We start from the raw sequence: 26355 nt of genomic DNA, 5'->3' as shown, positions 1-26355 counted from the left end.
ATGACTGAACTTTATGTGACAATAAAGAAGAGAGTGGGAACAAAATAATAACGGATGGACTGGGTGCGCGTTGTAAATGTATACATTACTAACTGAAAACCATGTATTATGCAATGTAGTTGTGTTTACCTTCCTCGGTCGACAGCTGGGCAGCAGCAGCATTATATTTGCAATGAAACACATGTCAAGGTACATAGAACTAGAGAATGTTGAGAAATTCAAAATATTAACCTGCATAAACGACATTAGAAGGAATATAATGAAATGACTGACAATATATAGCACATACTATATTATATTAGGTGCTGGTAGCTCTCGATCAAATTTGCAATCGTACATAACACCCTCCTTCACCGTCAGATATAAATAATAGCACCGGCGGGGGAGCAGAGCAGAGCAGAGAGATCTTTCAGGGCAAGGATCATGCATACAGACTTGCGCTTGCGTAGGATTACAGGACATAGTGATGAACCTGCCATGACCGGCTGCTCGGCTCCAATGGATACCTACTGAGCATGCATCGTCCCGAACCCGAGGCCGATCGACGAACGGAGCTAGCTAGCTCATCGCCCAGACAGCTGTATATAGGGGTGGTAATGGGCCATGACCCTAGTGACTTTTTCACATTCCATCAAGATCTTTAAATTTTTTTAATTCAAATTTGTATAAAATTAAAGCCCAATCTTTTAAGATCCGGCCCTTAGATTTTTTTTGTTCAAAATTTTAGGCTATTTACCGCCCCCTACGTATACTAGTGCTGCTCCTGTGCCGCGCGCGCCTGCTGCTTCCTTCTCCTCACGCTAGGCATTTGATCGATCGGGCCTGCTGCTTCTTTCTCGTCTCGATCTTTCAATTCACTGTGTGTTTCTGCTTGGATCTTTTGTGCGGTGCCTATACTAATGTTTTAAAATATATATCCGGCATCAGTTTAGATTCCTGACGACAGGCCCGGCGGTGACCTATCTCATTCTCCGCTGCGCGCGGCAAATGACATATCTATACTATAAAAATCGAAAACAATTAAAAAAATTTCTCACCACGGCCACGTCAGAGGCCGCTTGTACATATATTTTGATTCTTTTTGTTTTTCTAGGGATCTAGCTTCATCTCTTTTAATTTCGTGGAGCGTCTGATTATTATATTCGAGAGGTCGTAGTAAGATGAAAATAGCAACAAAAAAAATCTAGATATGCTTGTACACACCGGCCGGCCGGACTCTGATATTTGTGCCATGGATGCATGGTCACTTTTATTTCCCCAAGCTAATAAGCTAGATGCATGCTACAAGCTGCCACGTGCTCATGATCCGGTACGTACGATCGACTACGAGCAGCCATGAAGTATCTAGCTAGAAGGCCTGGTCGTCGAGGATGGAGATGGACCATGGCAGCAGCAGGCCGGCTGGGTTGTTGCGCGCGGAGCAGTTGCTGCGTATCTGGCCCTGCTTCCCCGTGAGCACCTTGATCTGCCCCATCTTCACCATGGAGGACGCGAACTGGTCGAAGAAGGCCTTCTGGCTCTGCGCGAACCTGGCGACCATGTCCCTGGTGGCGGCGTTGCTGAAGAGGTCCTGGTCCGAGGTGAAGAGCCCCTCCCGGTTCACCAGGTTCACGTAGTACTTGTTGTCGAACTTGTTGGGCGTCCGCACGTCCAGCGCCGTCCTCCGGTCGGTGCCCATGGCCGGGCAGGTCCGCCGGAGGAGGCCGGCGAAGGTGGCGTTCAGGGTCGGGTCCTGGCGCGGGAAGAGCCGGCCCTCGAAGGAGGTGCAGTGGCCGAGGCCGATGGTGTGCCCGCCGGAGAGCGCCACCAGGTCGGCGGCGTCCAGGTTGAGCTTGGAGAGCACGGCCAGGAGAGCCGGGGCGGTGGCGGTGGGCGGCGGGAGGCCGCCGAGCACGTCCTGCTGCGTCGCGAAGCTGGTGCTGTCGCGCCGCCCCAGGGGCACCCGGTAGCTCGGGCCTCCCGACTGCATATATGCGCGAATTAATTATTGCATAAGTATTTAATTTGCAGTCATGTATAGGCATAGCTAACTACTCACCGCGACGACGGAGTCGCGGGCGGCGAGCGCGAGGACGTCGGAGCAGGAGACGACGGCGGCGGCGCACTCCCTCTGCAGGCGGGTGTGGATGTCGTTGATGGCCTTGAAGGCGGAGGGGCGGAGCGTGAGGTTGGGCGGCGCCTGCTTCTCGCCGGGGCCGGTGGCGGAGCCGTCGAGCAGGACGGAGGCGTCGCAGCCCTGGACGAAGCAGTCGTGGAAGTGGAGGCGCAGGAGGCCCGCGGCGAGGCCCACGTCCCGGCGCACCGCGTCCTGCACGAAGCTCCGCACGATGGACTCCGCCTTGGGGCAGCTCCGCTTGTAGAAGTCGAACGACAGGCCTTGCGCCACCGGCGGCGGCTGCTGGGCGACGACGCAGCCGCCGGAGATGAGGAGGAGGCCGGCCGCCACTGCGGCAGCGAGCGAAGCAGAACAAGGACCCATCTGAAATTCTGAAGCTAGTATCCTCGCTCGCTCCCATTATTTATACACGCAACGCAATTTCATTTCACTTGTTTTTAATTTGAACAAAACAAGCAGACTCATATATGACGACACATGCATGCATGTCAGTGTCCATGGTCATGCATGCATGGGACTACTCATGCATACGGTCGTGCTCTTGGCCAAACTTGGTGTCGTGTCGATCAGCAGACGAGACCTACTAGCTGGCTACGCCTACGTGCCACATATACATGCGAGTAGCCGTGTTATTTGGTGTTTGTTGCATTGGTAGGTTCTGATGCTGAGTCAGTGGATTGTTGGTAGGACAAATTCTCTCAAGTCCCAAAGGAGCAGAGAGATAGATAGCCATCAACTGCTGACAGATGGCTATGCATCCGGGCCGCGTGGACAGCAGCTCACCTTCCAACCACGGGCGGCGCGGCGTGTCGTGTCGTGCCTGCCTGCTGTACTGGCGCACCAGCTAGCGTCGCACCTTCCAGTCTTCCACGTCAAGTTGCCAAGGGATATCTGAACCCGTTGCCCAAACCCACATCCATAACAAACGGGTAGGGTACGGATGTACCCGTCTCTAACGGGCAGGGATGGATATATCCATATGTGAGACGAGTATGGGGAGGGTATTACTGTAGTTATCCGTCCTTCCCCGTTACCCAAATTATAGGCTGAAGGGGATCTCGGCCGCGCCGCCGCCGCCGCGGGCAACCTCTTGGGGCTTCTCCGGCAAGTCCGAGCTCTGCCGTCGCTTGGTGGATCTTTCGCAGCTGGCCGACGGCCTCGACCGCGAGCTCGAAGATGGAAGCGTGGCCAGTTTGTTCCTAGCTCGTTTGGGATTGAAGCCGTCTGCACCTACCTGCTCGTGACATCTCTCTCCTGACACCTGCATACCTTCCAAGGCACTCGATGTGCATCAATCAGGTAGGAACTCACAAATTTGACTCTATTGTGACAGCTGACAGTGTAGTGCAATAGTGCTATGCACTGTGTTAAAGCAGCTGTTACCTAACCCTATGCACTGTGGTAGTGCAGTAGCGCTATGCAGGAGTGCAAGATGCATGCAAGAGAGTCCAAGAGATCGCAGAAACTAGGAAACCACACCCACTGTTGAACTACTGTGCATGGAAGCTACACATGATCGATCCCTCACTGTTGAACTACTCTTGCAGAATTGCATGACATCACTTAGCTTTTGTTATTTGCTTGATATGATTGCTGCTATACTGTTAAGTAGCTATACATGTTATTGTATAGCTATAGGCTCGGCTAGAAAGGTAATTTTGTTGGAGCTATATATCATTTTAACTCCATCTATTTTGTTGCAGGAGCAGGATCAGACCAGGTTTCCATACAGATTAGCAGTCCCTGGGTGCTTTTGTTTCGATATATCAGATGTGAAGGCCTTTTCTTTGGCACTTTTACAATATTTCTAGTTATCTTGTACTCTACAGATAGGGACGAGAGGATTGGTTAGTGCTCATGCTATGATTATGTAACACCCGTGCTATCTGCATGTGGACTTGGTCCATAGACGGTGGGGCCCAGCTGTCAGCGTGTGGAAGGGAGATACATGAGGAAGTCGCATGGGAGGGGAGGATGAGACAGAAATCAAATCACAAACTGAAACGGGTTTTTCCCCTTCCGTGTTCGTCCTCGGCGGCGACCATCTCACGTCGCGGCGTCCATCGTCGGCGGCCATGGGAGCATCTATCAATGAGAGGTAGTCCATCTTCCTCACGTCCCGGTCCTCACCACCGGCGGCCAAGAGGCGGGTCGTGATAATTGGTATCAGATTCCCTCTTTCATCGGCCCGTGCTGTTCGATTTACCTCCTGTGCTTCCTTCCTTTGCCCGAGCCGCCTTCTCTACTAGCTGAGCTGAAAAGGACTTTGAGTGATATCTTTAACACACAGCTCAGTAATCAAACTTTCAAGTCTGAATTATTTTTGGATGCGTACTTGCTGGATGTGGAGTACCAGGGATGCATTTCTGTTTGGCAATGAGATCCTGGCATTTGGAGCAATCTTATCATGGGATTATCCTTGAGGATAAGTGAAATCTCAGTCCTAATTCAGTTCATTCAGAAGTCTTCAGAAATATTCAGTTTGCAATTACTACCTGGTACTGTTGGCATGAAGAAGTGTGATCCTGAGTTAGATGACTGTGGGATTGGGTCTAGTATGTGGGAGCTAACTAGTATGCTGATGATCAGCTTGCAATACCACCTTGTCCTTGGAAGGAAACACTCTCCACATGGGAAACAAGAACCATCCATTCAGTATAAATCTCAGGAAGGCAATGGTTTCTATACAAAACTTATCATTGCAGAGTTTATGTACGTCCCTCCAGATCAATTGAGTGAGGGTGTTGCAATGTGGTTGACGTTCCCAATTGCTGTGGATTCAAGAAAACAAGGGGTGAACTCAGTTGATTCTGCATACATGGCACCTAATGCTAAAGAATTACTACTGGTTATCTTGTTGATAATCAGGCCATGGGATCCAGGCATATATAAATTCAACTTCAACAAGTCTAGTTCTGCACAAATTCTTCAGGAAAGTTGGACAGCAAAGATTGAGTAAAGAGTAGACTATCCAGGAAATGGTGTTGCTTGGGGACAAGAAACATTTTGGGGCGGCGGAAGTGCAACACCCGTGCTATCTATATGTGGACTTGGTCCATAGACGGTGGGGCCCAGCTGTCAGCGTGTGGAAGGGAGATACATGAGGAAGTCGCATGGGAGGGGAGGATGAGACAGAAATTAAATCACAAACTGAATCCGGTTTTTCCCCTTCCGTGTTCGTCCTTGGCGGCGACCATCTCACGTCGCGGCGTCCATCATCGACGGCCACGGGAGCATCTATCGGTGAGAGGTAGTCCATCTTCCTCACGTCCCGGTCCTCACCACCGGCGGCCAAGAGGCGGGTCGTGACAGATTATTGTACATCTCCAGTTATCTGGACATGTGACTTAGGTTCTAAAATTCACATGTGGCCTTCGTAGTACTCATTGAACAATTCACCCTTTTCAGCTTCTTGCAGAAGTTATCTTTGCCTCTTAGCCTCTGAAAGAATAGACATTATATACGAGGCACTCATCTTGTTCCTACTGCAAGGCCTAGCATCTGAATCCCTGCAAACTCTTGTACAATCATATTTTTATTGTTTGGTTTGTCTAGCATATCCATACTGATACTGGTATCCGTGGTTGGTGCATATCCTGCTTGCTACTACAGATTTATTGTATTATAAGATCAAGCAACAATCTCTCACTGTTGGAATGCTGTGACCAGGCTTTGTTTGGTTATTCATATCCTGTATTATATGCATTTACCCGTATCCATCCTATATTTCCCCGTTACCCAGTGGGTATGGACAAATTAAAATGGGCAAGTTACGGGGAGGGCATTGATTGGATAATTAACTCATGGGTATGAGTAGGGGAAGGCGCGGGTATATCCAAAGCTGTACTACCATACTCCTAAGCAAGATTAATTGTGATAACATTAGGCATCAAATCAAATGATTTACAAAAAAAAAAATCAACTATGTCACCATCTCATCAACATGCGTACTACATTATTATTGATGATTCATTCAACCAATCCAATAATAGTTACAACAATCAATTAATGTCCGATCCGTCTATATAATATTCTCCGGCCGGCCTTCGTTCTTCAGCACGCACACAGCTAGATCGACTTATCCTTAGGCGTAGTAAGCCTTGTAGCGGCCATGGCACAACCCAATAGCTCCGATCCGTCGGGATGGATGAGGATGATCTTGTTATGTCCAAACTAACTTCCACTGAGAGAGGGCTTGGTGCTCTACAAGGGCTACTGGCTATGGCCCCAGACCGCCAAGAGAGTCATGCTCCTCCAAGACATCTTCAAGCCTCGTCACGACGACATCATCCTAGCCACAAACCCCAAGTGCGGCACCACATGGCTCAAGGCCCCAAGGCTTGTCGCCACCCATATGCCCATGCCGCTAGCTTCTTCCTGGATCCTCCCCAGGCGGTGGCCGTACGTGTTGGCGCTGATCATGACTTGGACCCAGGCGGTGAATGGGAAGTTTTGCGAGGGTTCTTTTCCCTACGGGCCTTTCTGGAACCATTGCCTCGAGTACGGGTGATGTTCCTCAAGTATGAAGACATGATGGCAGATCCTTCCCATTCACCGACAGGGAAGAAGAGGGCGGCGTTGTCGAGCAGGTGGTAAAGGTTGTGCAGCTTTCCAAGACCCGACGTGGTGTATGAGAAATCAGCCTTCTTCAGGAGAGGCATGGTGGGTGATTGGGTAAACCACATGATCCAGTCAAGAGATGGGGAGAAAGTTGGATTCCATCATGGAAGACAAGTTCAAGGGATCCGGCGGCCTCGTCTTGTCAAAAACGTAACATATATGTGACTACTGTGTATGCCTACTATATATATATATATATATATATATATATATATATATATATATATATATATATATTTCCTTTCCTTGCACAAGATCTATCTCCGATCCATTATTAATAAGTAATAAGAAGATCCCCGTGTCCGGATCGGCCCGGCCCGGCCCAGCCCGTCAGCATATATTATCGATCGATCGTATAATACTATATATACATACGTGTGGCATATATACAAAGTCATACATACGCAAAACATGCAGATAAAAAAAAGGAAAGAAGTCTATTAAGCACAATAATAACATTCGCTCGCTCTAAGAAAAAGAAGAAAATAAAGTGTGCCGGCCCACAGGAGTGCAAGCCGGCCCCGTGTTCTGTTATTCCAGGTAATATATATATAAAAATGGACCTGAATAAATGTTGGGCCATTTGGAGTGCAGAATTTTTTTAGCACAAGAAGAAGATTGCCATATGGGCCGGGACCGTCTTACAAAGGCACAGCCCACGCATGATTTTCATGGAGTTGCGTTGGTGCGGCGCGCTGCTCATCGTCAGAATTCAGAAAGCCGCAGGCACTGGACGGATATCGGCCTTGTTTGGTTCCTTTCTAATCTATAAACTTTTTTAGGAAAGAATTTTATATGCATAGGCTATCAGATAATGTCCATTTGCAAAATCTCTTCAGATATGGATGTAACTTTTCGCGACGAATCTAATGATGGTAATTAATCGAAGGTTAGCTACAGTGATGCTACAATAACCATCATCTAATTACGCGGTCAAAAGCCTCGTTAGATTCTTCAGGGTTCCTAACGCGGGAGTTCTAAAGTTGGTTTTGTAAACTGACTTTGTTTGACACCGTAATTAGCAGTCAAAGTGTCATTGTTCCTAGAATTCTAGGAAATACAAACAAGGCCGATAGGTCAGCGTTTCTTGTTCATTGTTGCCATGCATGCATAAGTACGTACGCACTCGAAAGATCAGCTTTATTATTGGTTCGTCTGGTAGCCGCCTCACAATGTCACATACATACACTAACCCAACCATGCATCGAAGGACGCTAGCAGCAATTGCAAGCCTCACACTTGATCGATCAAGTAGCCAGTAGAGTGGTCAATCGATCGATCTAGAGCACGATGCTCTCGGCGGCGTCGACGACGGTTTCCACGACGGACCAGGGCGGCAGCTGCTGCTCATTGTTGTTGCGCGCCGAGCAGTTGGCGCGGATCTGGCCCTGCGTCGCCCCCGTCAGCACATTGATCTGCCCCATCTTGACGTACGAGTAGACGAACTGCTGGAAGAAGGCGTCACTACTAAAAAATGCCTTAAGGCACCGACTGCCGAAAAATATTTTCTTTGTCTGGGATTTGAACTCACGATCTCTAGTCTTGCGCGTTGCTCTTTTACCATCTCAGCTACACAGTTCTTTTGATTGAGAAGGAGATGATTTCCTTTTGAAGTAACCCATGAATGAGCGTACCGGTATTTTTGAGTGGACCTAAAACTTTTTTCTACTAGTGTGTCCTGGTCGACGGAGAACTTGGTGACTAGCGGCTTGGTCCTGCCGTCGGTGAAGAGGTCCTGGTCGGAGGTGAAGAGCCCCTCCCGGTCGAGCAGGTCCACGTAGTACTTGTCGAACGTGTTGGGCGTCCGGATGTCGTTGGCCGTCGTGCCGTCGGCGCCCTTGGCGGGGCAGGTGAGCCTCAGCCGCCCGGCGAACCACTGGTTCAGGGTGGGGTCCTGCGTCGGGAACAGGTGGTCCTCGAAGGACCCGCAGTGGGCGACGCCGACGGTGTGGCCGCCGGAGAGCGCGACGAGGTCGGTGGCGTCCAGGTCGATCCTGGACAGGAAGCTCAGGAGCGTGGTGACGTTGGAGCTCGGCGGCGGGAGCGCGGCGAAGACGGCGTCCTGCGACGCGGGCGCCAGGCCTTCGCGCCGGCCGAGGGGCACCTCGTAGGCCGGGCCGCTGGCCAGGGCCACGGAGTCGCGCGCGGCGAGGGTGAGGATGTCGGCGCAGGAGACAACGCGGCCGCCGCAGGCCCTGTCGAGGCGGTCGCGGAGGTCGTTGATGGTTAGCGTTAATATTGCAAATTATGGATTAAGTAGACTTATAAGATTTGTCTCGCGATTTACAGCTCATCTATGCAAAAAGTTTTGTAAATAGATTTCATTTAGTACTCCATGCATGTGTCGAAACATTCGATGTGACGGTTTTTTTGCGTTTACGAGGTTTATGGGGTGGGAACTAAACATGGCCTCAATGAAGAAGCAAAGTAAGCAAACAGTGTTGATGAGTTGAACGAATCATCCATAAACTTGTCATGGAGTATTGTTATAGCTACACTACTAGTGCTTCCAATATGTTAATGATGTAGAGGCCGGATATCTCTAAAACACGATTTCGGTGTCATTCCCCGGCTTCTCGTCGCGCCACGTCAGCCGGAAAAAAAACGGCCGTCCGATCGGGCCATCGAACGGCCACCAAGCGCCACTGCGCCTCCAGCCAGCCACCATGCGCCGGCCGCTGCTGCGGGCCCCACGAGCCCGCAGCCACTGTGGCGCCGCACGGCCTCCGCGCGGCGCGAGGCCTGGTCCTCCCGCAGGAGTCCCGCCGACGCCTGCTGCTCGCCGCCGCGCCCCTCCGCCGCCGACCTCGCGCGCCGCCGGTCATCCTCGGCTCCGCCGCTTGGAGGGTACAGGGGAGTGGGGAGCGCCCCCACGCAATGCCGCTCGCGCCGGCCTTCGCACCCGGGACAGCGCTCCACCGCCGCCATGGCCACCCGCGCGGGGATCCGAAGGAGCAGGGGAGGGCTTCGCCGTCCATGGTCGCCGGGAGGAGGAGGCGCGTGCGGGCCCCGCTCTGCCGCGAGACCAGCTCCTCCGTCTCGGAGGCGCGCCGCCGCCCTGGGTCCGCCGCAGCAGCGCGAGGCCGCCACGGGATGCCGTCGGGGAGGGAGGCTGCCGCTGGATCCGCCATGGGAGAAGGAGAGCGAGAAAGGGAGAGAGAGGGAGAGAGAGTCGCGCACGTCCGGAGCTGCGGCGGCACGGCCGGCAGGAGCTACGGCAGTGCGGGCGGCGGAGGTGGCGAGGAGGTTGCGGACGGAGTGGGAAGGCCGAGACAGAGAGAGAAAGTGCGAGAGTGGGAGGGCGCCGGGGGTAAAAAAAGACCGTGTGGACCCCATGGTAGCTCCTTCTCGTAGACAAACATGTGGACAAACAAAGGACACATAAACTCCGAACCATCCCCTGACATCAGGCCCCGAGGCTCCTTTGATATGCACCCATGCCTATGTTTCGCAATATTACTGCCAGCTACTTAAAGTATTGACGGTTGTTTATGAAAACAAACAAAACAATAGCTACATACCAATAGATTAAAAGATTTCTACAATGCGTAAATTTCTATAAGCTTATACTGTTAGACAACATAGGCATGATATTAACCTAGCATAATTTATCAACACTGAACTGAAAAAGTATTTAAAAAAAATTACCCATAGTAACGTATGGGCTTGCCATCCGCCACTACTATAAACTAATTAATGTACTATATTTTTTGCGCAGCTACATATATGCAACAACATACAATTTATATGTTACTTTACACGTTGCTTGCAAATACACGCTATCATTTGCACTCAAACTAATATAATCACATAAAAATTATACACGTGCAAACTCCAGCGTCGGTGGTATGAGCTCATCGCAAGCAAACTCCTTAAACAACGGATTCATCTTATGTACGTTACTTAAAAAAATCTACCTACATACAACAATTACTCTATCCAAAAACCAAAGCCCGTCGCCGGCTCGAGCTCCGGCTGCCTGGTCCCAGCTCGCTGGCGCCGGATCCTACCGGCGCAGAAGAGAGAGGGGGGGAGCGAGTAAAAAAAAAACAGATCCGATATCCGGTAGTGGGTACAGTGTGACCTCGATGACCAAAAGAGTGATTACCCTTATATGTTAATGTCATACAGTTTTTCCACTACACAAGTTATTTAACCTGCTAACTGCTAACAGTAATTACAGCAACAACCTGCGCCAAAAAAAATAAGATAACAAATTGACCAATTAGTCTCACATACATTGCAATCATAAAAAATATTCTATCAATCTAATTACATTATTCTTCCACGTATCAAACAAAATTTCATATAATACAAATAAAAGGTAAAAATCAGGCGCGCAGCAAGGCTGTGCCGTACAACGCAGTCGGAGCTGTCCCCAACCCCTCGGAGCACGAGCCCCGCCCGTCGTCTCACGAGCAGGGTTCACCAAACCGTCGGTAACCGGACCAGTCAAACCGGTCTGGACCGGTTCCGGTTTGGTCCGGTATGAAACCGGTCCAAATTCAAAATTTAAATTTAAATTAAAAAAAAATGAAAAATTCCCAAAAAATTCCTAAAAATACTTCAAGGTGCGACGAATCTAATGGTGTCAAATTTTCTCAAAAATTCGTTCATTTAGTATAGTTTGCGGGGATTTGAAGTTAAATAAAAAAACGTGCATACAAAAGTATACAGATACAATGTAAAAGTAGTACAAAAGAGGGTTGGAGAGTTCATTTAGACTAAAATATGTTGTACAAACATTTATTTAGTATACTTTGCGGGCATTTGAATTTAAACCAAAAAAGAAAAAAAATTGAATTTGACCAGTTGCTAGTCAAACCGGCCGGTATACCGGACAAACCGGCCGGTATACCGGTCTAACCGGCCGGTATACCGGTCGGAACCGGTTGAACGGCGAAGTTTGAATTCAAATTTGAATTTCACCGGTTTCGACCGGTAACCAGTAAAACCGGACCGGTATACCGGAACCGGAGGCCCGCGGTTACCGGTTAGCGGTTGGATATGTTAACCCTGCTCACGAGGCGACGGGGCGACCGTCTACTCGCCCGACAGAGGGGGTTTCCACAAAAACACCAATGGGTGTGTTTAGATGCCCAAATTTCTCCAAACTTTCCAAATTTTCCATCACATCGAAACATTAAATATAGTAAATGACTTATGCATGGAGTACTAAATGTAGTTAAATAAAAAAACTAATTGCATAGTTTTGATGTACGTTGCGAAGCAAATCTTTTGAGCCTAGTTAGGTCATGGTAAGACAATATTTACCATAAATAAACGAAAAATGCTACAGTGTGCTACAACATCCGATGTGCCTTTTCCATGATCTAAACACAGCCAATACAGAGACGACAAATAGACGACCGTTGTACATGCCCTAATGTCGCTGTCTACTCGACTGTCCCTTCCATGCATTTATGTGACTGAAGTACTCCATGGTCCGGTGCAATGCATATGACTGACTATATGAGCGCTGGTAGTGGCAGATCGATGAGCTTGTTCATGGCATCTACGCTTGTCACTTCTTTCATGATCCATCCAGCAGTCCTGCCCAACACATTCACCATTTGCCTTAAAAAAAAAGAAAACTCACATCTTGCTTTCTCTCTCGACGAACAAAGGCTCTCCATCTTTTCTTCTTTTCCTGGCTCCAATTTTTCGCTGTTCTTAAATGAAAAAAATAGTTTTTTTTGAGATTACACAGTACAACTAAGACGCACACTCACACCTCTATGAATACACGTACGCAAATTTTATCTCTATGAGTATATTCGAAGGCTGAGCCGGCAAATCCTCGAGATTGACGAAGTGAAAAAAATTAGTGGCCCCGGACATCAGAACATGGGCCGTTTTTTGCATCCAAAATAAAATAAAACGAAACAAAGCAAGGCCCAGAACGAGGAGGAAAGGAATTCCAATTAAAACAGACAGACAGACCCACTAGGCGGCCCAGATCCGCCTCCCTCTATATATCGACTCGTCACACAGCTAGGGTTTTCTCTCCCCGCAGCGGGCCACCACCACCACCTCTCTCCCGCCCCCAAGCCGCCCGGCGCCGCCGCCGTCTCCCTCCCTCCTCCGCTGCCGTCTCCGGCCCTCGTCCCTCGCCATGGTAACCCGCTCTTAACGGATCAACATCCGTTAGTTTGCAAATGCATTTGTTCCAGCGGCGTCTTCTAACGCGATGGTGTGTTTTTCTCCCTCCCTCGCAGATCATCTCCAAGAAGAACCGCCGCGAGATCTGCAAGTACCTCTTCCACGGTGAGCTCCTTTCTCTTCTATCCCTATGCTGTGGCGCCCAAACAATTGGTTTTGCGCAGACCGTCATTTGTGATTAGATGCCTGTTGTCGGTATTTTTAGCCCGATAGGTTCTCAATTGTCAATGTAGTACTCGTCAGAAGAGTTGTTGCAGCCTTTAGATGCTATATATATAAAGGGATCTCGTCATTGCGACATAACTTCTAAATGTTTGTTTGCTATATATACTCTATATATAGGTCTCCTGTAGAGGGCATGGATTATTATTGTTTTTTTTTTCATATCTAATAACGAGTGATTCAAAATGTATTTACATGTCCCCAATGCAATCACTTCTTGGATGTTTTAAGAGTAACCTGTTATGCCTCTTAGTTATGGGTACTGCTATTCAGACATTTTTTATTTCCAGGATCAATACAATGTCAATGTGTATGTAGAATGGGTGATCATTGTTAGGCTGAGGGTATATGCAACACTTCTGAACCTGTCTGTGCTGCAGAGGGGGTCTTGTATGCCAAGAAGGACTACAACCTGGCCAAGCACCCCAAGCTTGACGTCCCCAACTTGGAGGTCATTAAGCTAATGCAGAGCTTCAAGTCAAAGGAGTATGTAAGGGAGACCTTCTCCTGGCAGTATTACTACTGGTACCTGACCAATGATGGCATTGAGCACCTCCGCACCTTCCTCAACCTGCCATCGGAGGTTGTGCCTAATACCCTTAAGAAGTCCTCCAAGCCCCCGTCTCGTCCCTTCGGCTCTGGCCCACCGGGTGACCGCCCCAGGTAAATTTGTGATCACCAGCTACTTATCCATCCACAATATCTGTTGCAATTGTTATGAGGAAATATGTGACCTGCATCTCTGGCATTAGGTATTTACTTAGATGATTAGTTATTCTACTGTCCTGAGGAGTGGGGGCTATTAACCTTTTTACTTAAAAATGATGACACTAGAGTTTACTAGCTGTTTCTACTTAAGCATTCCGACATCCAGATTTTAGATAATGCAAATTGAACTCATTATTATATTGGAGATGAGGTTGATGTCTTTGGACAGACACTGTTTTGTTGTGAGTATTTGTGCAATGGATAATATTCATGAATGGTTCCTGAGTCCTCACTCTTGTACATTATCGTCTGTATCTGGATTGTCAATATAATCTCACTGTGATGCCATGGTTACTGACATATTCTGATCATTTGGCAGGGGTCCCCCACGTTTTGAGGGTGACAGGCCGAGGTTTGGAGACAGGGAAGGTTACAGAGGAGGTCCGCGTGGTGCTCCAGGTGATTTTGGTGGTGATAAGGGTGGTGCTCCTGCGGAGTTCCAGCCATCTTTTAGGGTAAGACTTATATAGAGATCAGGATTGCACCTATGATTGTGGAGCAGCTTTAAACATTGGTGTCTGTATTTACGTTGTCCAGTTCATTTCAGGATAGCTATAAGCTTAATTTTGTGCCACATCTCGTACTTCAATGCTTAGTTTGTATCGTATTGCATGCAAAGTTCATGTCTTATGCTTATTTATTACAAACTTTGAAGTGCCTGTAGAAGTTTCAGTAGTGTGGTTTGGTAAGTAGTTGTAATGATTTGTGACCTTGTTTCATGAGTCGGCAGTGTTGCTTTAACCTGCTTACTACTGCAGCCATGTAGACTGGCCTTTGTTAACATCAATGAGCTGCAATCATATTCAGTATTTTTGCCTTATGATGCAGCCAAATATCATGTTAAATGATGACATGCTTGTTTTGGTTTGTTCAGGGTAGCAGACCTGGCTTTGGCCGTGGTGGCGGTGGCGGCACCGGCACATTTGGTGCTGGGGCATCTTCCATGGAGTGATACTTCAGTTAGCCAGCGCATTGATTTGATGAATGGCTTTACAGATGCAGCGCGCAAGGGGAGGCTTCTCTGTTGGTCTTTGAATTATGAGGACAATGAGATTTTGTTTTCCAAGTTGTAGAAGTGGTTCTGTGTTTTTCGTTTTTGTTAGATGATGAAATTCTTGAGGCTGTTTGTATGCCAAGAATGTTATGAGCAAGTTATCATCATTCTGTCTCTGTCGTCTCCTGTTTTGGTTGGATATATGTACGATCGCGCTCCCTTGCTCTGGTTTGATTCGGAGTTGACTTCTGTGTTGATTTACGCCGGAGCTGAATTTTCAAAAGCATGAATAGAATAGTTGGTGTGCCGCGTAGTAGCTCTACAGCAAGTGTTATGCCCGATCTCTTATTTCAGTTTAAACGATTGTATGAAGGTTATTAGAAAATGATCATTACAATTTTTTACCTGTCTCATCGAACTGGCGAACACGCACGCAGACTCGCTCATGGTCATGGCTGAAGCTGTCTACCAACCAAATCGTGAACCGTGGTTTCCCGGCGTCCACCTCGCCGTGCCGTCGGTGGTTTCCGCCCGCGCCGCCGCGACCGCCAGTACAAAATCCGTCGGCCTCCGTGTTCCCCTAGGCTACCTGGCTCTCGCTCCAGGCGGCCGCGCGGGTCCGCTCATAAACCTCTCGCCCGTTAAACCCTAGCAAGCACCTCCCCGCCGCGCCGCCCCTCTCGAGCCTCGAGTCACCTCCGGAATGGAGGAAGATCGGCAGCAGGAGCCGCCACCCGCGGAGAAGGCGTCCTCCTCCTCCAGCAGCGGCGAGAAGAAGGGGTCCCCGTGCGAGGAGTGCGGGGAGCAGCCATGGAAGTACCGGTGCCCCGGCTGCGCCCGCCTCACCTGCAGCCTCCCCTGCGTCCTGGCGCACAAGCGCCGCACCGCCTGCACCGGCAAGCGCGCCCGCACCGACCCCGTCCCCCTCGCCCAATTCGACGACAACCAGCTCATCTCCGGTAAGCCGACCCCAATCCCTCACCTTCTCCTTCGCTTCCTTCGTCCCTCTCGTCATCATCAATCAATACAAGCCGCTGCTTGAATTGCTCCCCTGTGTGTGCTCGTAAAGATTACAACTTTCTGGAGGAGACCAAGCAGGCCAGGGAGTCGGCGCACAGGCTCATCGGCGGCTTCGGCCGCAACTTCGGGGGGCAAGGGGGCGCCCAGCTGCCCAGCTGGCTGTTTTTCCTCCGCAAGGCCGCGCAGCGCAGGGGTATCAGGCTCTACTTCCTCCCCAGGGGCATGGCCAGGAGAGAGCACAACCGTTCTCGACACAACTACAGGTGCTCTGCCTTTGCTGCTCTAATAAACTCCCCCCCCCCCCCCCCCCCCCCCCCCAGTATGATGCATTGCTGCTGAGATGTCAGCAGGTTTGCTTCGCCATTCTTGCTTTCTCTTGATTTAAAAGGCTTTTGATTCAGTTCAGCTATGCATTGTTCCAATATTTGGGTGCTTGCCAGATAGACAAAAGATGTTATCAGACTTCCTTTGAATAATGGTGTTGTGCAGTTACCACTGGAAGTTAATCTGTGTTAGTGTTGTCTCGTGAAAAAATGCTATGTTTCACTTTTACTGCTTAGCATATGCCCTCGATCAATCCATAAGTAGCACAGATATTCACAATCAATCAGAGTTCATTGGTTACAAGGGAAAAAAACTCGTTAAATTGACCTATATCATATCCCCGTTAACAATGCCATTACCACAATTATTTTTTTCTGTTCTTTTCATAGATTTACACCTGAATCCCCCTTTTGCAGAAAGGATTGCATATACTGGACACTCGAATGGAAATTCAATTCAACAGATGTTGTCCTAACTGACCATGAGTAAGTCTATCAATATTCTTCTTCTTCCCCCTGATCTGCTTGCTTGCAAATTTGGAACTGTTTCAATATGGCAATATTTTGTTAGATATTTTTAAGATGTTTTCTTGTCATTCTCAAACTTCCTACTGTTATACATGTTATTATTCTGTCATTATTTATCATACTACTGTAGGATTTTTTTTGTGCGTGTGAAATAGAAATGTGTATGGTGACTGCAGAAGCCTGTTGTATCTCGTTATGCTATCACCCACTTTCTTTATGTTCTCATTTTGTGCCTTATTTTTTCAGAATAGATGAGCATACAACCTTGCTCTCTTTATTGGAAAAACATCTTAGTCCTGGCCCTTGGAAGGATCAGCTTACACAATATCGCAATACAGAACTTCGTGATCTGAAACTGTTCATTCAAAAGTCTGCCAAGGTATTGTAAATCAAGTCATCATGTGTGTAAAAATACTTATTCACCTTCGCTCTACTTTATTTCATCAAATGATGGTTTATTTTAACTTGCTATAGGAATCAGAATCACCATACCGTCTACTCAATATAGAAGAACCGTTGCGACCACAATTGAGGGGTGTACTTGTTGTCGAGTATCCAACTATTAAAGTATTTCTTCCATCAGACAGTTGTGACTTCGAAGTTGAGAAAGTGGCAAACAAGCTTGTTCAAGATGGGAAAACCACTGGCAGCACAACTGATGATCCACCTGTAGAAGGCAACAAGTTTCATGAGGAGGAAATAGAGGAAGGTGAGTTTTCACCTGAGACGGAGATTATAGATCTCAAGGACTGCGGACCTTCGAGTGCCAGTAAACTTACCGCAGCAGAGGTTACAGGTGAATCAAGGAGGGATAGCAATGTTGATTCTTCGGTGCTCTCATATCCCAGCAATCAAGCAATACGTGGTCAGCAGAAAGAACTGAATCAATATAGCAAGATGTCATCAAATGGAAGCTTTGGGGGTACAGAAACTAAATCCCTAATGGAAGTCTGTCCTCTAAGCATGGAGAAGGCTAGGGAAGGTGAGTTGTCGTCAAAGGGGAACATTGTTGATTTCAAGGAGCATGGAACTTCATATCCTGACAGCCTTATGGAGGCAGAAGGTGCAACTCTATCTGAGATTGACATCAAGATAGATACTTTAGTGCCATCTTCCATCAACAGCCTTGCCCCTGATGGTGCGACTGGTCCTCAGCATGAACATAGTCAACAGAGCAGAAGGACACCAAACTCAACTCCTGAAGCTCTGAAAAGGAAATCTTGCATGAAAGTTTATCCACTGGACTTTGACGACAACAATGGTGGGCTGTTCCCGGAGGTACCCGACTTGGTCTTTGAGCAAGAAATGATGGATACCTACCCAGAACTGTTTGGGGATATGGATGTTGACGATTTCTTAAGCTGTGATTTTGAAATGATGACCGGAGACAAATCGGTGGAAGCAATGTCTGGGTTACTGTGGGATGACTTGGAGGAAGGGGAGATTCCAACAATGTGAAGGGAGAAGACATGATGCTTCAGAATTTGTGCTAGTTGGAGCAAACGAGTCTGCCTTGTGCATTTCCAGGGACGTTCTGTAACGTAATGGTAGAGCACTCACATGATCCTGCATCTACACCAAGGAGTGTTATGCAGATTCTGTTATTCTTTATAAGAATTATTTTGTTCAGTTCCTGTAATTTTTTTTTTTTGCACCTGCCGTTGCCAGACTAGCATAGTCTCGGGTGCCCTTGGAGCAAGGTAGCCTGTTGGCTGTTGCTCTTGCTCCTTGCTGCAGAAATTTTCGGGCTGTAACTTTGTAATGCTTGTTAGTTACTGAGCAACTCTGAGTTGAATCCAACATTGGGCATTATTATAAGTTGTATATGTCGTATACACTATCATGCGGAATTCATGGTCTACAAATGCACGTAATTTGTCGGGATCAGAGGCTTATGATTGAGAACCTACCACATGCTGAACATTATTCGTGAAAATGCATTGCATAATCGCAGAGCAAATTATTGTTTTCCCCGAGACTTGGAAGGAACGCAGTTACACAGATGATGATATTCAAATCTACTTGCACTGCATAGTATCATGCAAATTCGTCAAAATCCACAAATATTATTCGAGATTCTTGCAGGATGATGCTCAACCAATTAATTAGTAAAGCAGTTATTTCATCAGTAGGAAAAGAAAGGAAAGAGATTCATTGTGGAAGGAAAACAAAAAGAAAAGGAAAAGAAATGTGCGGGAACGCGCGGCAAACGCGCGGCAAACGTCATGCTCGCCTGAGAAAAACGCAGCCCTCCTTTTTTTTTTTGAAAAAGAAAACGCAACCCCTCCTCCTCTTGTCTCTAGTCTGGCAAAAGGAAGGAAGAGCTCGCGATTCGGAGCGCAGGCCCACCGAGCAGAGCAGAAGCCACCTCCTAGTCCTCTCACGCGAGCCGCGAGGCTTCTCTTCTCGGCAACCCATGGCGGCGGCGGGCGGCGGCGCGGCGGGCGGAGGAGGGAAGGTGTCCTTCAAGATCATCCTCACCTCCGACCCCAAGCTCCCCTTCAAAGTGTGAGTAACCGGCTCTCGCTCCCACGGATCTGATCCCTCCCTCGACCTCGATAGCCCTGGTTGCTGGTCCTGGTCCTGATCCTGATCCTGATCCCTGATCCGGCGCGCCCCACCGCCCGCTTGCTCTGAATTCCCGCAGGTTCAGCGTGCCCGAGGCGGCGCCCTTCACCGCAGTGCTCAAGTTCGCCGCCGAGGAGTTCAAGGTCCCGCCCCAGACCAGCGCCATCATCACCAACGGTACCCCATCACACCTCATGGGAATTCTCTTGGGTCGTGATTTGATTCCGGATGCTCTTGCACGATTTAGATTGCCTAGAGAGGATCTACCCGACCGTGATGGTAATTTGAAGGAATCGAGTGGGCGTTTTATTCAGTTGGGATGATTGCGTAGCACTAGTTTCTATCACCATGTGACCTTGACAATGGAAACTGCCATGTAGTATATAGATATGAAATTTTAGGTCCCTGCGACCATGGGATTCATTTCAGGGTGTGTATGAATTGAACCTGCAGCATGCACAATTGAATTTGGATGCCTAGCCTCTTAATGAAATACGTGCTCAGGCATGTTCGCTAAAAAGAATTTGGATGCCTAGGCTCTTTATGAAATATATGCTCTGGCATGTTCGCTAGAAAAGAATTTGAATGCCTAGGGTTATATGCTTGGCTAGGTCCAGACTTTAGGTAGATGACTCATTTATTTGGGAGCTGTGGCAAGCAAAATTTACTATACTTTAATTTGATGCTTTCAGTGGATGAGATGTTTGGGAGATATCCAATTCCATGTTGCTCAGAAACGGAATTCGTTACTGCGCTATGGATGGATGATTCTACTGAAGTTTTTTTTTTTTGTTGACATTGTGGGTTTAGTCCCAAGCAATGGCAGTCTGTAGTTCGATTCTTCCAATGAGTTCCTTGTTAGTTGTATTTGTGCTGATATTTTATCTGTTGATTGATGCATTAGGAAAGATAATTTGTACCTTTCAAGCTGTTGCGTCTAGAAACCATTTGGTTCCTGTTAAGGTCATTATTGTAAGATTTTCAGTGCTGTCATTGAAATCTTACTTGAGAGTAATTGGAAACACAGAATGGTAATTCTTGGGGTTTCCCCATCTTGATGTGTTAATTTTATAGTGGTACTACCAGAAAAGAATGTACTTCTCTTTCCAAGGTTGTTTATCTATAGAATGGTGTGGGTAGCTTTCAGTTGTCTGTATGTGTTGTTACCTTTTGGTGATCAGTGGCCTTGTAACATAATTCTTCTTAATGCAGCTTTTGTTATTTATTAATCATCAAGCTTGTGACATGTGATGATCTTTAAGTTCTCTGCTTATTTGCATATAACTTGTTGATGATCCACAAATGATTTTTCTTGCTTGTCATACATAACATTCTTACCTTATCTTGAAATAATGTTGCATTTTCTCCTTTGCAGATGGAGTTGGCATCAACCCACAGCAAAGCGCAGGTACCTTTCCAGATGCTTGCATACATTTATTTACGAATCTGTGCTTTTTCCTGGCATATTACCTTGAAGAAAGTCATTGGTGCAATACCTTTTAGGCATAAATATGCGCATATAAGAATTTGCATCAGCTGATTGGTTTAATATTCTGAATTAGATAATGTTAATGTTAGTACAAACAACAACAACATAGCCTTTTTTCCCAAACAAGTTGGGGTAAGCTAGAGATGAAACCCGAAAGAAATAAGTTCAAGATTCAGGCACATTGATAGCTAGTCTCCAAGCGCTCCTATCCAAACTCCAAAGCTATCTCTGTAGAGATATTCCAATCCTTAAGGTCTCTCTTAACCGACTCATCCCACGTCAGTTTAGGTCTACCTCTACCCCTCTTTACATTATCAACCCGCTCAAGAACCCCATTACGCACCGGCGTCTCAGGAGGCCTTCGTTGGACATGTCCAAACCTTCTCAACCGATGCTACCGTTTCTCCTCAATTGGTGCCACCCCGACCCTATCCCGAATAACTTCGTTCCGGACTCTATCCCTCCTTGTGTGCCCGCAAAACCACCGCAACATCCGCATCTCTGCTACACTCAGTTGCTGGACATGTCGCCTTTTTGTAGGCCAACATTCAGCACCGTATAACATCGCCGGACAAATTGCTGTCCTATAGAATTTGCCTTTTAGCTTTTGTGGCACCCTCTTGTCACAAAGGATGCCAGAAGCTTGCCACCATTTCAACCAGCCAGCTGAAATTCTATGACTAACATCTTCATCAATGTCGCCATCCTTTTGTAGCACCGATCCTAAATACCGAAAAGTATCCTTCTGGACCACCACTTGCCCATCTAGACTAACGTCTCCCCCCTCATGCCTAGTCGCGCTGAAATCGCACATGACAACATGACAAACATTTAGTTAATTTTGTTCCTGTATGATGTACCATTTAAATTGCGCTGGCACAAAAGTTGACAACTGAAGTCACCTGTGTAGGCTCTAGCCTCTACTTTCATAAGGTTGAGTTGTGCTTAGTCTTTTTTTCATCTAGTGCAATTTCTTATCTAATATATAAGCACTTTAACAAAAAATGCCATGGCTTGCTCTGCAAACAAAATGGGATATGCTTCGCACAAATGTACTGCTGTGCATTTATTTCTATGGATGGGTCCCTCCGTTATTTGGCTGAACGTTCTCCATTTTGAGTTTCTGCTCTCTGTCAAATGCATTTATGTATCTTTACAGTTTTGTTTACTGGGGTTCCAATTTCTGACATGAACTGTTGTTGTTTCCGCTCAGGCAATGTGTTTCTGAAACACGGTTCGGAGTTGCGTCTCATCCCCCGCGATAGAGTGGGAGCTGTGGTTGTGTCTTTCTAGAGGATACATACAAGACATTATGAGGAGAACTTGAGCGAATAAAATTTGATGTTAGCTGTGCTTTGGTTGTACAATGTGACATGGGTAATATTTTCAACATATATGTTTCCTTGTGTGTTCTGTTTGCACCTGGTGGCGCTAGCAAGTGGATTATGTATGCTTTGTGACGGCGACACGCGAGATCCGTCTTATACATTTACTGTGTTCGACAGGCTGGAGCTGGAGTGCTGTGAGAGAAAAATACTGTTACCTGGCTGGTGGCTGGAGCTGGAGGGATGTGAGAGGGAAATACTGTAGGGCTGGAGTCCCCTACACCAGCCGAATGCAGTGATTATCTCTCGCCGAATTTCCTAAATTTCAGAAAACAAAACGCATGCATTTCTTGAGCCAACACGGCAACACGTATCGGGGAATGGACCTAATATACTTGAATACTTATATGCCCTGCTCTGCTTTTATAGGCATACATAGCTTTTGAAACTATACGACAATATCGTGTCAAACAAATTGTCTGCAACATCATTTTCATCATCGCCCAGATTGGAACAGTAGTCGTCTATGCGAGCAAACAGATTTTGCAGGCCATTGTCCCTGTCAGGATCAAATAAAAAATAGGTTTATTTGGCCGGAAATCCCAGTCGAGATCACCAAAACAAAGATCATTGGTGTGTGTGAGTCGACAACAGTAGCTAGGGTAATTGATTTTGCGCTGATTCTTCATCAGGCAAGCGTGGCAGGTTAATCTGCACCTGGTTGTGCTAATAACAAGTGGCCTATATATGTAAAGTCAGATCGATTTTTGCAAGCGAGGAGGGTGGAAGATGCCCAGAACCTCGGCGTTTGACGGAAACACGCTGAGATTTGCGGCTAGACCTTACAAAGTACAAGAACACAGGCCTCTTGAAGAATTACTGTCGCCAGCAAGAAGCTTCAAAATGTCCCTCCACTAGAAAGAACCCAACCCTTGGTTGTCACACCAGGGAGTTCGCCATTGGTGAAGTAATTCTGCAAGATAAGATTTACCCCAGGCAGAGGCAGGTCACGACTATCAAACAAGTTATCTGCATCATTTTTCATCGTCATTCAGATAGGCATCAATGCGAGCAAAAAGAGTGTGCAGGTATTCCAGAAGACCATAGTCCCTGTCAGAATCAAAACATAAAAAGTCGACACCCAGAGCTGGCCGAAAATCCCACTCGTGATCAACTGCACCAATCTCGCAGCACTGCTCACCAAAGCGAAGAACATGGGTGTGATATAGAGGCTCCACAGCAGGGTGATTGATTTTCTCTTCATCCTTGAGGCAAGCATGGCAGTTATCTGCATTGTGCGGGTAGAACAAGGATTAGCCACAAAGAATACTTACTTATGATAACTTATTGAACAGGCAGACAGACAACAAAATGCATACATGCTTCATCAGTAGAAAAAATGGAAATGTTTTGACATGAGAAATGTCTTGGGCAAGTGCCTATTTTGAGCAGTTTCTAACAAGGCTACAGATCAAACAGGCAAAATTTTGAGCAGTTTCTAACAAGGCTACAGATCTAAACAAGTCTACAAGAAAGTATGAAGTGAAAAGAGTATGTCGATGGATTTACAGTACCTATATCCCCTGGTGAAGGTTCAACCGGGCAGCAGATAGAGATATCCTCTTCCCTAAAGTCCTTGCGTGGAGGACGAGGTGCTTCAGCAAAGAAAAACAAACGATGTCCCAATCCAACAGCAGAACTAGAACTGTGATGATGATCCTCCTTTGGCTGCGCAATGAAATTGATGTGGAAATATTCATTGTAGTCCTCATCCTCCAAAAGGCTTTCACCATATATGGTATGAAACTCATAATGTAGCCCAGTTTGGCGGTTGAGCTTGCAGCGTGCGGCATCTGCTACTCGAAGCAAGCACTTGTACCATTTGGTGACGCCTCTCTTCTTCCCAGAGATGACTTTTTTTTTGACACAGCATGCGAATGTACCTGTATTAAACTGAGATGTATGGTACAAAGACCCAAACGCATACGCGTATAGGTACACAAAGGCAGGATACAAAGTACACCTGCTCCACCATACGTTTTACACAAAGGCCCCTAGAAAACATGAAAATTACAACCAAACCCCTAGAACCTCTGTGAATCCGACTCCGCCGCTGCCGAGCATCGCCAGCCACCGCCGGAATCGGTCTCCGCGAATCCATGGCCCGCTGGAACCCCGTCGCTGCGAAGCTTTGAAGAGAGCCGCAAGAAACACTCGCCGCGAACGGCGAGATGAAGCTACCGCGGGAAGTCCATCGGCCGGGGACGCACCCCGAGCCCCGGTGGCCTTGGAGCCAGATCCGCCGGCGACGACCGGAACCGCCGCGAGAAGCATGGATCTGCTCCACTCTCCTGCTTTCCACTAATCCTGAAGTATGCTCTGTATCCACCAAGCAAAAGGCCGATGAACTCACCTCCACGGAAGGACGATGAGTCGCCGGCAGAGAACATCTCCTATACGACGGCTCCACCACGGGAGCACAACCTCTACGGACCCACCCGAGCCGCCGGAGAGAAGCAGCACAAGGACGGGGACGAGTCCGAGAGGACTTATTCCGACACGTCGCCGCCGCCTCCGCCTCGCCGTCGACGCCTGGACACCGACCCCTAGATCTACTAGGACCTAACCTACCTGTGCCGCACGGCCGGAGCCCGGCGGTCTCCGCCCCCTCCCGACAGCCCTGAGGCCATCGGAGGCAGAGGAGACCGGCGACCGCGACCCCCTTTTTCGCCCCTCTCAAACAGTAGCAGACGCGAGAGCTTTCCAGAGGAGACCGGGAGGAAGATAGGCCGAGGGACTCGGGACGGGAGGAATCCCAGAGATGACTTGGCTGGCCTTTGGGCTCGGATCCCGCGGAGGAGACCGGAAGTGTTCATTCGGCACCGGGTAGGGCAGCAGCACGCTGGAGAGGCGGCGAATGTCGAGGCTGGAGAGCCCGCCGCCCTTGCTGACCAGCAAGCGGGAGTCCTCAAAGGCAGATCTGATAGCCTCTGGGTCCGCGGCGGCACGCAGAAGCGACGGCGACGAGGAGATCGGCACGGGAGCGGTTGAGTTGGCAGAGTGCGTCGGCTGGGGAGAGCAAGGGGCAGATGCGGAGGAGGCAGGCGATCAATCCGTCGAGCGAGCGGCGGGCGGCGCGGTCCGTGGCGGGGCGGAGGGGGAAGGCGTCGGCGTACCAGACGGAGTTGGCGATGATGTTGTGCACAGGGTGGAGCGGGCCGAAGCAGTAGCCTCCGACGAGGAGGCCGCGCCCGAGGGTGGCCCTGAGGTCGGCGGTGGGCAGGCGCGAGATGGCTTCGAGGTAGAAGCGGCGGATCAGGGCCAGCAGCCTCCGCCTCAGAGCCCTAATAGTGTCCTGCTCCTGCCGTGGTGGCGACGGAGATGCTGCTGCTTGATGGCCGGAGGGGTCAACCGGTGAGTCGTCGGGCGCGCCACTGCCCCCCGCCTCCACTGCGGCGGCCTCCACGTCGCCTACCCATCTCAGGCCTTCCGGCGCAAAAAAAAAATTTATTGGAATTTTAAGTATTAAATAAAGTCTATTTACAATTTTTTTTTCACTGATGGGTTGTAAATCACGAGACGAATCCAATGATGCTAATTAATTCATGATTAATCAATAATTAGCGGAGCATTACTGTTGCAAATCATGGATTAAGTAGGCTCATTAGATTCGTCTCGTGATTTACAGCCCATCTATACAAAAAGTTTTGTAAAGAGACTTCATTTAGTACTCCATGCATGTGTTGAAACATTTGATGTGACGATTTTTTTGTGTTTACGGAGTTTATGGGGTGGAAACTAAACATGACCTTAGTTACACGAGACAATCCAAACTCCCTGCGGCTTGTTTTCACACAAATGGAACACCCTATGCAAACTCACATCTTGCTGTCAGCCTCACTGATCACACATCTGAATATATATGTCGTGGGGATTCTAGGGGTACCCACAGCCGGGTGGCGGAACGCACCCGCCTATTCCCAGTGAGGGAGTACTCGGGGAAGTACTAGGCAATGGGGCTAGATCTACACTGAGAAAGGGGACTCAAGAACACACGATTTTGAGTGGTTCGGGCCGCCGGAGCGTAATACCCTACGTCCACTGTGAGATGTATTGTTCTTGGTTGTGTATGAACCTATCCTCTGCTGGCCTTGGCTCTTGCTCAGCCTGAGGTTTTCTAGCGGCGTCCCCCCCCTTTTATAGATCAAGGGGGAGCGGAT

The 26355-nt window shown here is 48.2% G+C and overlaps 5 protein-coding genes across 5 annotated transcripts; 3 read left to right on the top strand and 2 right to left on the bottom strand.

Moving 5' to 3' along the window:
* Positions 1-1106: 1106 nt before the first annotated feature.
* LOC120709330 (cationic peroxidase SPC4-like) lies at positions 1107-2497 on the bottom strand. The gene is made up of 2 exons (XM_039994941.1): positions 2039-2497; positions 1107-1963 (listed from the first exon to the last, which is right to left on the bottom strand). The coding sequence occupies exons 1-2, from the start codon at positions 2477-2479 to the stop codon at positions 1349-1351; spliced, it is 1056 nt and encodes a 351-aa protein (XP_039850875.1). The 5' UTR covers positions 2480-2497; the 3' UTR covers positions 1107-1348.
* Positions 2498-8016: 5519 nt separating this feature from the next.
* Positions 8017-9664, bottom strand: LOC120710338 (cationic peroxidase SPC4-like). Its single transcript, XM_039995965.1, has 3 exons — positions 9402-9664; positions 8406-8961; positions 8017-8214 (listed from the first exon to the last, which is right to left on the bottom strand). The coding sequence occupies exons 1-3, from the start codon at positions 9662-9664 to the stop codon at positions 8017-8019; spliced, it is 1017 nt and encodes a 338-aa protein (XP_039851899.1).
* A 3042-nt stretch (positions 9665-12706) lies between these two features.
* Positions 12707-15113, top strand: LOC120709329 (40S ribosomal protein S10-1-like). Its single transcript, XM_039994940.1, has 5 exons — positions 12707-12854; positions 12955-13003; positions 13501-13783; positions 14208-14343; positions 14763-15113. Exons 1-5 carry the CDS (start codon positions 12852-12854, stop codon positions 14838-14840), a joined length of 549 nt encoding a protein of 182 aa, XP_039850874.1. The 5' UTR covers positions 12707-12851; the 3' UTR covers positions 14841-15113.
* A 193-nt stretch (positions 15114-15306) lies between these two features.
* On the top strand, positions 15307-18586 carry LOC120709327 (putative box C/D snoRNA protein SPCC613.07). The gene is made up of 5 exons (XM_039994939.1): positions 15307-15841; positions 15952-16165; positions 16643-16711; positions 17000-17132; positions 17228-18586. Exons 1-5 carry the CDS (start codon positions 15586-15588, stop codon positions 18209-18211), a joined length of 1656 nt encoding a protein of 551 aa, XP_039850873.1. The 5' UTR covers positions 15307-15585; the 3' UTR covers positions 18212-18586.
* Positions 18587-19010: 424 nt separating this feature from the next.
* LOC120709326 (ubiquitin-fold modifier 1) lies at positions 19011-22231 on the top strand. Its single transcript, XM_039994938.1, has 4 exons — positions 19011-19261; positions 19401-19498; positions 20697-20729; positions 22024-22231. Exons 1-4 carry the CDS (start codon positions 19170-19172, stop codon positions 22101-22103), a joined length of 303 nt encoding a protein of 100 aa, XP_039850872.1. The 5' UTR covers positions 19011-19169; the 3' UTR covers positions 22104-22231.
* Positions 22232-26355: the final 4124 nt, after the last annotated feature.

This window comes from Panicum virgatum, chromosome 5K (genome assembly GCF_016808335.1).
Source record: "Panicum virgatum strain AP13 chromosome 5K, P.virgatum_v5, whole genome shotgun sequence".
Taxonomy (NCBI): Eukaryota; Viridiplantae; Streptophyta; class Magnoliopsida; order Poales; family Poaceae; genus Panicum; species Panicum virgatum.
This window is presented reverse-complemented; position numbering and strand designations above follow the sequence as displayed.

What these genes read in the sequence shown, in the direction of transcription:
- LOC120710338 (XM_039995965.1), bottom strand. Translation starts at nt 9,664, where the DNA reads ATGGCGGCGGTGGAGCGCTGTCCCGGGTGCGAAGGCCGGCGCGAGCGG. An exon ending in GCAGCAGCGGCCGGCGCATG is followed by an intron (nt 8,962 to 9,401) that starts GTGGCTGGCTGG and finishes ATTAACGCTAAC; the next exon opens with CATCAACGACCTCCGCGACC. An exon ending in CCGTCGACCAGGACACACTA is followed by an intron (nt 8,215 to 8,405) that starts GTAGAAAAAAGT and finishes CGGTGCCTTAAG; the next exon opens with GCATTTTTTAGTAGTGACGC.
- LOC120709326 (XM_039994938.1), top strand. Translation starts at nt 19,170, where the DNA reads ATGGCGGCGGCGGGCGGCGGCGCGGCGGGCGGAGGAGGGAAGGTGTCC. An exon ending in CAGCGCCATCATCACCAACG is followed by an intron (nt 19,499 to 20,696) that starts GTACCCCATCAC and finishes TCTCCTTTGCAG; the next exon opens with ATGGAGTTGGCATCAACCCA. An exon ending in CAACCCACAGCAAAGCGCAG is followed by an intron (nt 20,730 to 22,023) that starts GTACCTTTCCAG and finishes GTTTCCGCTCAG; the next exon opens with GCAATGTGTTTCTGAAACAC.
- LOC120709327 (XM_039994939.1), top strand. Translation starts at nt 15,586, where the DNA reads ATGGAGGAAGATCGGCAGCAGGAGCCGCCACCCGCGGAGAAGGCGTCC. An exon ending in CGACAACCAGCTCATCTCCG is followed by an intron (nt 15,842 to 15,951) that starts GTAAGCCGACCC and finishes GTGCTCGTAAAG; the next exon opens with ATTACAACTTTCTGGAGGAG. An exon ending in GTTGTCCTAACTGACCATGA is followed by an intron (nt 16,712 to 16,999) that starts GTAAGTCTATCA and finishes TTATTTTTTCAG; the next exon opens with AATAGATGAGCATACAACCT.
- LOC120709329 (XM_039994940.1), top strand. An exon ending in CCACCGGGTGACCGCCCCAG is followed by an intron (nt 13,784 to 14,207) that starts GTAAATTTGTGA and finishes ATCATTTGGCAG; the next exon opens with GGGTCCCCCACGTTTTGAGG. An exon ending in AGTTCCAGCCATCTTTTAGG is followed by an intron (nt 14,344 to 14,762) that starts GTAAGACTTATA and finishes TGGTTTGTTCAG; the next exon opens with GGTAGCAGACCTGGCTTTGG.
- LOC120709330 (XM_039994941.1), bottom strand. Translation starts at nt 2,479, where the DNA reads ATGGGTCCTTGTTCTGCTTCGCTCGCTGCCGCAGTGGCGGCCGGCCTC. An exon ending in CCCGCGACTCCGTCGTCGCG is followed by an intron (nt 1,964 to 2,038) that starts GTGAGTAGTTAG and finishes GCATATATGCAG; the next exon opens with TCGGGAGGCCCGAGCTACCG.